The 13491-nt window shown below is 36.6% G+C and overlaps 1 protein-coding gene across 1 annotated transcript; it reads right to left on the bottom strand.

Moving 5' to 3' along the window:
- Positions 1 to 5533: 5533 nt before the first annotated feature.
- LOC122201099 (olfactory receptor 51T1) lies at positions 5534 to 6517 on the bottom strand. Its single transcript, XM_042907011.1, has one exon. It carries the CDS (start codon positions 6515 to 6517, stop codon positions 5534 to 5536), a length of 984 nt encoding a protein of 327 aa, XP_042762945.1.
- Between the last annotated feature and the right edge of the window lie 6974 nt (positions 6518 to 13491).

Genomic DNA, 13491 nt, shown 5'->3' with positions numbered 1-13491 from the left:
GGCTCTGTGTTGACAGCTCAGAGCCTGGAGCCTGTTTCGGATTCTGTGTCTCCCTGTCTCTCTGCTCCTCCCCTGCTTGTGTGCTCTCTCTCTCTCTCTCTCTCTCTCTCTCTCTCTCTCTCTCAAACAAATAAAAACATTAAAAAATTTTAGAAAATAAATACCAAAGGAGTTGGAAGTTAAAAGGTGTTATGCCAATCCAATTGGATTTTCCTTCAGGCAGCCTTCAGACATGTATTTGTTGAGGGTTCTTCGGTCAATTCAATGCAAATCCTTGATTTCCCACTTAAGGAAAGAAGTGTATTGTTAAGTCCAAATTGGTTAAAATTTTTCTCCCTTTGCTCTTTCCTTAGTAATCAAATAGGGACAACCAGTGATTGTTTTTAATGTAGAGCTTTCATAGCCTAGAAATATGAGAATAAACTCTCTCACAACATCCTTTAAGACAGATCAGATTTTTTCTCTATATTACAACAGGGCTCCAAGAAATTATAGCTATTAAAAGGAGAATGAGAGAGTATGCTGCTAGTAGTAGGAGATAGGAAAGCTAGTAGTTCAGTAATTTTTAAAACATTGATATTCTTAACTACTTTAAAATAATGGCTCTCATGCTTGTTTAGGCACTTGGTATTTTGACCTATGATATATTCAATTACACTAAACAAGTTAGAAATAATTTTAAACTAGCAGAAAATATGATCATATGTTAAGCAATATAAAATCATATTCATACATATATGGTTCCATTTTTTTAAAAGATAAGTGGCCCAGGGGAACCTCAGTGGCCCAGTTGGTTAAGCATTCAACCCTTGATTTTGGCTCAGGTCATGATCTCATGGTTCATGAGATGGAGCCCGTCTTTGGCTCTGTGCTGACAGCACAAATCCTGCTTGGAATTCTCTCTCCCTCTCTCTTTGCCCCTCCCCCGCTCATGCACATGCACACACTCTCTCAAAAATGAATAAACATTAAAAAAAAAAGATAGACAACTAAAGTAGATTGGCTATCTCAGTATACGTTCTGTAAAATTCATCTGTTTCCTATTCATCTGTTATTTGTGAGTACTTCATAGTAGACAAAGTATAAAACATAAATTTTAGAATAAGTCAACCAAAACTCTTAAAAAGTCTGTACTATGGATTGGGAAAAAATGATTGGTAATCAATTTCAATGTTTCATTATCTCAGTTGAACTCACAAATATTTAGTATTGTTTGTTCCAAAGAACCATTTTGAACAAGATGTTCTCTGTTGAATAAATATTCTTATATATTTTATGTCCCCAGGTGAGTTTAACTGAGTCCTTATTGCTCAAAAGCTGACCCATTCTGGATGCCCATAGTTTAACCAAGGAAGGGAGGGACAAACTTTTGGACTTCCTCCCAGGTTGTTTTCAGTTATGTTATTAATTCACCTGTCTGTCTTACTTCAATTTTGTTTCCTTAAAGAAACTGTATACATTAAATTTATTATCGTATCTCCAGACTTGTACGCTGTATATAGTGACATCTGGATAGCAGTCTGACACATTTCTCAACTTTGAGAAAAGAAGCACACATGCACACACACACATACACACACAAACCTTTGAACAGTCAGAGTATGATGATAAATTGTAAGCACACAGAACGTCTAGAATGATAGAAACACTATTGCCAAATGAATAAGATGTAACTATAAATTTTAAGTCAAAGAAGTTGCCCTGAAAAATATTTCATGTCCTGTTTAGCCACAAGAAAAAGTAAACAGGTTGTCATGAAAGAAACAAGAAGAATATTATCCTCCATTTTTTTAGTATTTGCCCTCAACTAAGAAACTCAGATCTTTACAAAACAGAAACTGCTCAAGTCATAACATGTCAATAATGTTTATCTGGATCATAAGAGTGAATAGGCTAACATCTGTTTTCCTCAATTATAATATAGGCTCAATGTATTTCTAATCAAGCTTCCAGGAACATTTCACTGAGAGTGTAGCAAAATAATTCTAAAAAAATTTTACAAATGTCAACTGGAAAATATAAGATAAAAACAAATAGAAAGTGTAATAGTTTCATATGATAGCAACATTTATTAAGCAGCTATAAAATTGCATGTAGTTTGCTCAACAAATCAATGGGAAGAACAACTAAAGAATAAACACTTCAACATACTCTAAATGATATGAAAGTAATATATAATTAAGGAATATCAGAACCTTATTTAAAATAGGTTATTCAAATAATAGTGGTAGAAAAAATTACAACCTATTTAAAAAACCATAATTGTGTGTGATCCTTTATTACACACAAAAATAAACTAAAGTAAACTGGGAATTAAGTACAAAGATGTTTTTTCAAGTTTTTATTTAAATTCCAGTTAGTTAACATATGGTATAATTCAGTGTTCACCAGGCACCAAACACTGGGTTATATACTTACTTGTATTAACACAATTAACTTTTGTAAGAACATGGGAAGGTAGATTTTATTAATTCCTCCTGTTTTGTGGATTTAGAATCTAAAGCTTTGAGAAGTTAAACAAGTTTTCCAAAAATACAGAACTATAAAGTGTTGGGAGCTTAAATCTAAACCCATTTCCAGAGTCTACAACCTCATGCACTACAGCAGACCAACTATTATTTTATCTCCTTATAAATTTAATAATTCACATTCTAGGAATAGAAGAACACAATCAGAGGGGTGATCAAATATTTATTTCTAATATATATCAAGGATTATTGTCTATGATAAAAATACTGTAAACTACTGAAATGTTAAACATAAACCATTATACACAAATAATATTAAGTATTATTCACCTATGCAACACAGAATCAACAACTAAGTGGCATTTGTTAAGCACTGTATTAGATGATAAGGATTAAATGAAACTTACATTTATGCTATCAAGGGGTTTACAGTCTGGTGGTGGGGAGAACAGTAAATAAAAAATTAAATCCATGGAGTAAAGTATGATAAGTTTAAGCACACATATAAGAAAGCAAATAAAAGAATAAAAGACTGGTAACTTGACCATTATAGTGGAGAATCAAGTGAGAGAGCTTCCTAGGGGAAGTAAAGTCTAAAATAAAGTCTAATATAAAAATGTAATATATGATTAACAGAAAATGATAAATAATATCAAGCAAATAGGACATACATCTGAGTATACACTACTATCCTAGTTAATAAATGTATATGTATGTGCACATATGTTGGCTTATTAAAAAAAGATAGTTATATATCATAAAATTCCTCATTAGTAGGATTGTGAGTGATTTTTGTTACCTTTTTAATCACAAAATTTTAATTGTATATAGTACACATATGTGTGTATAATTGCATGTACTTACATACATACAAGATATAATTAGAACAAGCTCCAAATTATTAAACACATCCTTTGAAGTAACAACAAAACACATTCATGTCCTATTAACAACTGCTATGGGGAATAAAAAACACTGATAAAAGTGTTTTTGGTATTGAGCAGGTGAGTTACATTTTAAGCCAGATATGAAAAGCACATTTGGAATAATAAAAGATTAACAGACATGCAGTAGACTGCCTTAAATATTGGCCATCATAAAACTGGAAGAATGCTTGCACATTTCTACAATTGTTTACCTAAAACTCTTGAAATTCAGAATTTCTTATACTCTAAACATCTCTACAACCCTGGAGGCATTACCCTGTATTCAAGCACAGCTATATTTCTGAGGTGAAATGTGTAGATATTCACTCAATGTAGAATAAATAATGACCATAAATACATTCATACCTGTTTATGCTAGCTTTTGCTGCCAATAAGTTTTGGCTCCAAACTTAGGAAAAAAATTTTAAAGTGTTTTTCCAGATGTTATAAAATTCAGGAATTGTAAATGGAGTTGGGGATCTAAGAACAAAAACTTTTAGAAAGGTCTGTAAGGAAGCAATTAAGGAGCCATTGGCATTTGTAAGAACTGATGAGGAAAAGTCTGGATAGTTAGAGTAGGGTGTGATCTGGCATGTCTACTCTGCCACAGGTTGATTCCAGGATCAGAGACCGGTGTCTCTTGGTTTGGGCAAAGAAGTCACAAAATTGTCAGTGTTTGAGCAGAACAGAAAGCCAAGGCAAACACACAAGAGTTTGGAAGCAGTATTCCTTGTCTGCCAGGAGTAGGAAGGTGATGTAAGGAGAGGAGACAGGTGGCTCAGATCAGAATTTCTGCTTGGTCTCCTGTGCTCAGACATGAATTATCCTGAGTGGAACAAAGTTTCATAACTTTGTATGTAAAAAAAACACAAAAAACAAAAACAAAAACAAAAAAAACTTAGGAGAATTCCCCCAACATCCCATCAACTCTATAGAGAGGTTCCTTCTCTTTTATTATTACTATTATTATTATTATTGTTGTTGTTGTTGTTGTTGTTGTCATTGTTAATCTTTATTTATTTTTGAGAGAGAAGAGACAGAGTGCAAGCAGTGGAGGAACAAAGAGAGAGGGAGACACAGAATCCAAAGTAGGCTCCAGACTCTGAGCTGTCAGCACAGAGCTGGACACAGGGCTCGAATTCACCAACTGTGAGTTCATGACCTGAGCTGAAGTCTGGTGCTTCACTGACTGAGCCACCCAAGCACCCCAGGTTACTTCTTGACCAAATAAGTATTGTTAAGCAAGGTATTCTAAAGATTTCCTACTAAGCATCAAAGTCACTGTGCAATTCTACAATGATAAGTACACCAAAAGGTCCAGGAGCCCAACAGCTAGGTAAAAACTTAACCACCCATGAAACAAGGGCAAATAGAAAAAAAGTACTGTCCTGAAGCCTAGCAGACACGGAAGAGGTGCTACAGAGTGAGAATCAGAACTGTATTAGAATATCTAGGCAATGGGAAAAATAATGAAGAGTGATATGTAACTTTAGATATTGGACTCATTGGAGGTATAACAAACAGCAATTAGTTCAGTGACAATTTCACGTTTGCTGAGGAGAAAAAGAATTCAAGAAAAGATAGAGGTTCAGGGAGTGCATCTGCAAGGAGATGGGTCTCCCTAGAGGTGACTTTAGGAACTGAAATCAGTGTGTAAGAGTTTCCTAGAGTTTTAAATTACAAATTGCAATGTGCATGTCTTTGCACACACACATAACTCTTTCACTTACCACCTCAAGGAAAAAAAAAAAAATCTCTGATGCCCCCTGGGAAATCTTACCACAGAAATAAATGACTTTTTGGCAGCTGAACACAGACATAAAATTATATATATTAATTTTTGGTCTAAGAATTACCGTTTTTAGGCAGATAATTAAATTGTTCAACCAGAATAAAATGATCTCATTGTGCTTTTAATGTGCACAGGAGTTCCATATAATTATTTTAAATGTTTGAGGGACATATACACAATTAATTTGGTTTTGAATGGTAGTTTTTTTTTTTTTAACTTTTGATAAGCTTAGGGGAAAAGTATTCTCTTTCTGCTCCTATGATTTAAGTGAAACTGCTTCAGTAACTAAAATGCCTGGTGGCACAGACCTAGATCCTTTTATTGCTCAAATATAACTTCTCTCTCCTTCAACCCCAGGGTCCTCTATGACTCCTCACACTGGGGCCCTGTGAGCCCTTAAAGTGGAGCAGCTGGAGCATAGCCTGGCGGATGGTCTTGGTCTTCAAGCTGTAAATGACAGGGTTCAGTACAGGTGGTAAGAACAAATAAACATTGGCCAAAATGCTACAGACCACTTTTGGGGTGGAGCTGAAAAGGCGGTGTGTAAAGGACAGGCTGATCATTGGCACGTAGAAAACAGTGACAGCACAGATGTGACAGACACAAGTGCTGAGAGCTTTTTGTTGTTTCTTAGGGGCCACGATACTCAAGACGGTTCGGAGAATCAGAACGTAGGAGAAAAGAATGAACAGTAAGTCAGTGCCAGTCAGGTAGAGCTGAAGAAACATGCCCAAAAAATTGCTGATCCAGGGGTTGGAATATGTGTATTTAATCATATCTGGATGGTAGCAAAATGGGTGGGAAAGCTCTTGGCCTCCGTGGAAAGATACTCTCGTCAAGGCTAGAATCATGGGAAAGATTAAAATTACTTGCCGTATGCAGATGACCAGTCCAATCAACAAGATTATCATGTCTGTGAAGACAATAGCATACTTCAGTGGGTTACAGATAGCCATGAAGCGGTCAAAGGCCATGGCTACCAGCACTGAAGACTCCAGGAAGGAGAAGCCATGTACAAAGAACATTTGAATGAGGCAAGCTTTCAAGCTAATCTCCCGGGCATGAAACCAGAGAACCCCAAGAACAGTGGGAAGGGTTGAGATGGTCAGACATAGATCAACAGCTGACAGCATGGCGAGGAAATAGTACATGGGCTTGTGAAGACTCCTCTCAACAATGATGACGAACAGAATCGTGCTGTTTCCCAAGAGGGCAATGGCATAGAGACAGCAGACAGGAATAGAGATCCAGACATGTGCAAGTTCCAGACCAGGAAATGCAGTGAGTAGGAAGTTTGAGGAAGATGATGTAGTGTTATTGAAAATCACCATGGTGGGTTGAGAACACACCCTGAAAAGAGAAACAACAATCGTAGTGTTTGTCCTATTGGTCCTTTTTTCAAGTTCTCTAGTATAAACTGTTCCCAAATTACACAGTTGTTTTTCTGTATTCAAAATCCTCCATCTAAATATGGCACCTATTGCATAATTCTACAGTATATTGACTTTGTCTTGTCAGAAACTGGCCCCAGTTTTCTTCCTCTGTCTTCTCCCAGTTATAACCATCAGTCTCTCTAGGCTCATCCCCACCCTACTGCTCAGACTAGTCCTAAGGCTGGAAGTGGGAAATGCATATAGGCTTATGTCATACACAAGCACACACACCAACACAGTGACAACTGATGAGTCTTTGCATTAAGTGCCCAAGCAGTATAGTTGCTCAAGAAATAGTAGACAAGCACACAAGAGCCACTGGGCACCTGTGATGGCATACTCCATGATTTTCTTGCTGGAAGCTGGTCTGGGATATTGTATCCACAGGTATCCTTGTACCTCTGTTAGCCAGCCTCTTCTAGTAGACTCTATTAGAAGTCTCCTTTTGGTATCTGGGTTTCTTTATTCCTTTTCCTATAGTGGGATGGTTTCTATAATTTGTCCCTTCCCACTCCATATATATATGGAACTTGGATTTATCTTATGTTCTAATTCTGTATCTCTGCATACTTTTCCAGGGTACTGAAATAAGTAGGTCTTATCCTCCTTTTCTCCATCTTACACCTTGGGATACTTGTTTCTACTCCTTCCCATGGATAGTTAGCATGTGACTCCGAACCAAGTCATTGTGAGTAGACTGCTCTAATGAATCCTGTGAAAATTCCAAACAGTATTCTGGAATACATGATTTCAGGTGTCCTAATCTAGATATAGCAGGTACGCTTAGACAAAACACCCAGATAAAAGTCATGAGAAAGGACACCTGGGTGGCTCAGTCGGTTAAGCATTTAACTCTTCATTTTGGCTCAGGTCATGATCTCACAGTTTGTGAGATGGAGCCCCATATTGAGCTATGTGCTCACAGTTTGTAGCTTGCTTAGGATTATCTCTCTCCCTTTCTCTGCCCCTCCCCCATTCTCTCTCTCTCTCTCTCTCTCAAAATAAATAAACTAAAAATAAGTCATGGGAAGCACTCAGCAACATGTGATGAATGCCTTTGTAAAAAGCATGGATGGGATGGAAGTGGAGATTAATAACTAAACAGGAATCACTCTGAGACATGGAAAACTGAAGTGACATCACAAACTGGAATATAAAGTAGTTCACTGAGTGAGAAAGTGCATAGAATGGCAGCTATATAGAAAACAGAGATGGTGTCATATTTAAGATGACTGTTGCAATTCTATTTAGGGTGTGTTCACTGACATCATCATTGCTGGTGTCATCATTGCTGATTTTAAAATTTGTACCTAGGGTATTTAGTCATCAACAAAGAGCTAAGAGGGGTGCCTGGGTGGATCAGCCAGTTAAGCATTTGACTTTGACTCAGGTCAGGATCTCACAGTTCATGAGTTCAAGCCCCATATTGGACTCTGCACTGACCATGTGGAGCCTGCTTGGAGTTCTTTCTCTCTCTCCTCTTTCTCTGATCCTCACCCACTTGCATTCTTTCTCTCAAAATAAATGAATGAACTCAAAAAAGAAAGATGGTAAATTCCAAAAAAAAAAAAAAAAAAAAAAACCCAAAGAGCTAACAAAGAATAATATACTCATTTCAGGTGTTGTGTGGATCTGGCCAGCCATAAGTATTGTTATTTTTCAGTAATCTAGGTTTTCTGTCTTGTATCTGAGTGGATGCAAGAAATTTGCTAGTATCAGGCCCTGTGAGTTGCTACATAAACATAAATATAAGAGGTTGTTCCTTATTTTCTCCCCCTCCTCCAGTCTACTGAAGATGTTGATAGAAATAATCACTTGTTACTCCAAAGGAAAAAAAAATAGATGAATTGCTTTTTCTGGTATAATATTTAATATTGTTATATTATACATGTTTGGAAAAAAACACTAAGAATTAGGAAAACTAGGGCCAAATGAGATATAGATTACAAACTTGTTGTATCATGTCAACCATTTAGACTCTAAATGACTATTTCAATGTCAGTTACTGCTGATGGCCAGGGAAACAGAAATTAATAAAGAATATTTTTTGCATTCAAAACTCACTCAACTCAGAGGAATGAATAGTGTGAGAAGCCAAGGCAAAATATTATTGAAGAGTTATTACCACATGGGGACACAAGAGGAGAGTAGCCAGATAGGAAAGCAAAAGGCTATGATATTTCTGTTTTATTCTTCTCAACCTGATGAACACACACATTAAAAGTGAATCTCTAACCAACAATCACTGTGTCATCACTGGTGAATTCATATGAAGGAACTTCAAGGTTGAGAGGTGCAGGACCCTTCCTGATCCAGTCAGAAGTATCACAGTGTGACTCATGGCAAGAGAGGTTAGGGATCTGGACTTGAGTCCCAGGCTCCTTTCAAGCAGGCCTTCTGTACTTAAGTTGGTTGATTTGAAATATTTAAGAATTGCTAATAATGTATTTGCAAACAACAATGTGAAGTAAATTGAGTTTAATGTTAAATGCTTTCAATCATTTACCTAAAACGCCACTGTTAAACATTAAAAAAAAAAGAGTGACTTTCTTCCATGATAACCATCCAAGAAACTCTCTGCAACACCAAATCACTCAATCTATTGACTCTTCTTCAATAGTACTTTACATGTGGTTTTTATAGCACTAAAAGTCTATTTCTTAATCACATTTATTTCTTCCTCTAGAATGCTGGCTCTCTGGGAATATAAAACATATGTATTCATCTTTTTATTTTCTCTAGAGAAAAGCTTGGTGATTGGTACGTGGTAAAGATTCAAATAATTTAATTTAATTAGATGTATTAATGGGTAGATAAAAAATTACAGATGATAGAGATACGGATAAACACTAGATAAGAGAAATATAAATTGAGCCTGGAAGTTTTGACGGAAGGATGAGGCAGAGGGAAATCATTTCCCTAGACACCAGGGAAAATATCCTCTCACTGACTGGAAGAAGGAGACTAGGTTAAGAGAAAAGGAGAATTATGATCCTTTGTATATGTCAACATTTACTATCCATCTTGTATATAATTTTATATAAGCCCAGGAAAATGGATATAGATGTTTTTCTCCTATTTTAAAGAAAGGAAATCAAACTGGCAAGATAAAATAGTGTATCAAAGGTAAAATATGTACTGATTCAAAATTCAAAACAGATTTACTAACTCTAAAGTCTATCATTTTTCATTAAACCATAAACCATTTCTAGAAGCTAAGCTCATGAGAGAAGTTGAACAGTTGGGCAGTATGATTGTCTTCTTTTAAAATATAAGAATTGTTTATACTCTGTTGTATATACATATAAAAATTTAGAGGAGTGTTAGAGATGAGAAATCAGTAAAAGAGAGAACAATGTCCTCATGGTTTATTTAAAGAAGTATACCTGTGACATCCATGTATGTTTAGGAATATGTGTAAATATTTATATACTGATATTGTGTATATCTCTGTGTGCTGGTGTATGTAGAGAGGAGTTTTTGAATTGAAGAGTAACTGAGAGATAAGATTACCATAAATAAGATACCAGTTATTTTCTATTCTTTTAATTGTATCTAATAAAGGACAAAAAGATGACACCGGATGATGTGAGGAAAGGAGGGTAGGAGGAGAGGAGACTATGGCTCATTTTGCTGCTGGAGAACTTGTTTCCTGTGGAATGTAGATATGTGGACAGGGAGTAAAGTTTTCCTCCCTAGATCTAGTGAGTTCATACACTCTGGAACTAGTTATAGAATTAAAGTTCAGTGCCTTCATTAATCAAGGTTTTCTCTGCACTGCCCTCTACCCAGAATAGGCTAGAGTTTTCTATTTTCAGTTCTCCATCTAATGGCCAGAAAGAAAGCAGTGTCTACCAATTCACATACAAAAGCCTAGATTCACTGACTTGGATAAGATCCACCCAATTCAGTAACTTAGTGACCCAAAGGTCAACATCCCTGCATCAGTAATGGTAAAAACCAATCCATGTATCCATGGCATCAGTAATGGTAAAACCAGTCCATGTCATTTACCAATCCCAAATCTTCTGGTCATTTTTCAACACTGAAATCTATTCTGTCCACAATGTGGAACCTTCCCTGACAGCTTCAGGCTATGTTAACCAGAAACTTCCCCTCTGCTGCTAAATATCTGCACCACTTCATGCTTGGAGCTTTCATTTTATTCTTTTTAATTTTTTTTAAGTTTACTTATATTGAGAAAAGGGGGGGGCATTGAGAGGGACTGAGAGAGGGAGAGAGACAGAATCCCAAGCAGGCTCTGCACCGTCAGCGCAGAACCTGATGTGGGGCTCAAAAGCACAAACAGTAGATCATGACCTGAGCCAAAATCAAGAGTTGGACACCCAACTGACTGAGACACCTGGGTGCTCCTCACTTGATTCTTAATACAGTAAGGAGGCATGGCTGATATTAGAATTATATATGCAGATGTCATCTCTTTTAACTGGAATGTGAGTTCCTTAAAATTTGGGTATTCCTGTTTTTCTTCTCCCAATGCTAGCTAGTAAAGTAGGATCCGGAACAATAGAAAGCTTCAGTTAGTAAGCCTAATGGTCTTGGCCACAGGCAGAGTTCTGAGTCCTATCTCTTTTTTGTTTATCCTCTTTTCTCTTGTCCTCTGTCTCCCTATCTCAGTTTTATCCAGGCTCCAGTACACCCCTCCATTTCTTCACCCCAGCTTACTTGTAGCTACTATCATTTATTGCACTTCTCTCTTCCCTCTGTCTCCTAGCGTTCCTCATGCTTTAATCCATTTGTCTCCCATCCCTTATTCATTTATGCACTCTTCTTACCTGTTCACATCAGCAGGAAACACCACCAACTTCTCTCCATTTCCATCACATAGCAAGGACTAAACAAGCTCCCAAGAGTAGGGGCTTTATAGGAAAATCAGTAGAGTCATTAGGCAACAGAGAGCTGTCTTTATTAGTGAGTGTACTGGATGGAGCAAGAATTATGGGACCCATAAGAATATGTTCCTCTACAACAGCTCAGACACCTCTTCCTGACAGCTTCAAACTCTGCTCCCAGGCCCATGCAATCTCCATTCATCAGGGGTTGTAAATTGAGTCCTGGCCCTGGGGGCTGACAGTAATGGATATCTTCTAAAACTGCCTGCCTGGATCCAATAACTACAATCATTCCTCCTCATCCTGCCTTAGGCTACAGAGTCTCAGCCAGGGAGGCTCCCTGAGTGTCAGAGTACGATTAAGAGAGTGCAAAGAAGTCTTTCTTCTGTTCTCTATTCCAAAATGTACTCTTCCTAATAGGTCTCATCGTCCCCGTGGCAATTCCCATGTCCCTCCTCTTACCCAGGAGCCCCTCCTAAGAAGCCATCCTATTCACTGAGTCACATCTGCAGCCCACCTACCCTTCTAAGTATAATGAAACTAGCACTTGATGAACTCATGATACATGCCAAGAATCGTACTAAACCCTTTAAACACATTATTGTATTTATTCATCATCAAGCCTATGGGTTTAGTATTATTTTCCGTTGTTTCACAGATAAAGAAATTGAAACTCAGGTTTTGAATAACTTTACCCATCTAAAAGTTAGCAGGTTACAGAGCTGGCATTCAAGTCCATGTTTGTCTTACTCTAAATCTTAACCTATATACTATACTGCCTTCTATAGTCAACTGTTTCCACTATATCTTCAGAAAATATGGTTGAAAACACAGTCCTCAATCTATTCATCCTACCTCTGCATAGTAGGCAGTGAATTAATACTTCTGACCATATCTAATAATCATTTACTTTTTATCCTCCTTGAAACATTTTCCTGTCCATATTCTTGTATCTTTATTGGGAACACTGAAGAAAGATATTGATCCCAATGAGTATGTAGAGAGATTAAGAAACTCCATAAAGTTACTTGGTAGGTAATGTTCATATTTATATGCAAACATCACCCCTTTCCACTGGTTCCCATCAGCAAAAATGAGTGGCTCTAGAAATTTCAAATGAGACTTACTAATACTAAATGGGACAAAGAGGTTTGGAAGCATGGAATCAATCTTGATAAAGTTCAGTTTTCATTCACTTGTTAATTTTAAAAAAATACATGTTGAGCGTATATCATATATGTTCTGAACTACATTAAGTACCTGGGATAGACTTAAATGAAGTTAAAAGGGTCCCTGTTCTTATGAAGTGTACAGAATAGCAGGGAAGATATACTATTAGTAAGTTATGGTACAGTATGAGAAATTCTTAACATAATTACAGCCATGTCAGAAAAGCTTTCTGGACAAAAATGAAGTGGAAATAAAATTAAAATTTAAAGTATATGTATAGTTTCCTATTCTTCCAGTTCATTGAGGGCACCATTCTCTCATACTCCTCATTTGTTACTTTCATTTTAATATTTTTCTCTCTTGCTTCAACCTGTTGCACATACACACCTTATATTTATAAAAAATACTCAAAGAACATACAAATAAACACAAAAAGCAAAAGAACAGAAATGTCCTATGTTAAGTGTTGGATACCAAAGTGATTATAATGGAGCAAAAATAATCTGGGAATTTTTCTTTAAAAGATTGTTAATGACATATAATTGAAGTGTTCAGCAATAAAAAGGAAGAAACAACCAATACATACTACAACATGAATGAATCTCAAATGCATTATGCTAAGAAGCCAGACATGGGAGACTACACACTGCAGGGTCCAAGATACCCTGGAGAAAGGAGAATTACAAGCATGGAGAATAAATCAGTTCTTGCCAGGAGTGAGTGGGTATGGATAGAGGGGTTGATGACAAAGAGGTGGCATGAGGGAATTTTGGAGAGTGATGTGAATTTTCTGTATTTTGGTGTCAGTGGTAGTTACGTGATTCTATCCATTTGTCAAAAGTTTATTAA

The sequence above is a fragment of the Panthera leo genome, chromosome D1 (assembly GCF_018350215.1).
Source record: "Panthera leo isolate Ple1 chromosome D1, P.leo_Ple1_pat1.1, whole genome shotgun sequence".
Taxonomy (NCBI): domain Eukaryota; kingdom Metazoa; phylum Chordata; class Mammalia; order Carnivora; family Felidae; genus Panthera; species Panthera leo.
The sequence above is the reverse complement of the archived record's forward strand: the minus strand, read 5'-3'. Positions and strand labels throughout refer to the sequence as shown.

Coding starts and splice junctions, on each gene's coding strand:
- LOC122201099 (XM_042907011.1), bottom strand. CDS start 6,517: ATGGTGATTTTCAATAACACTACATCATCTTCCTCAAACTTCCTACTC.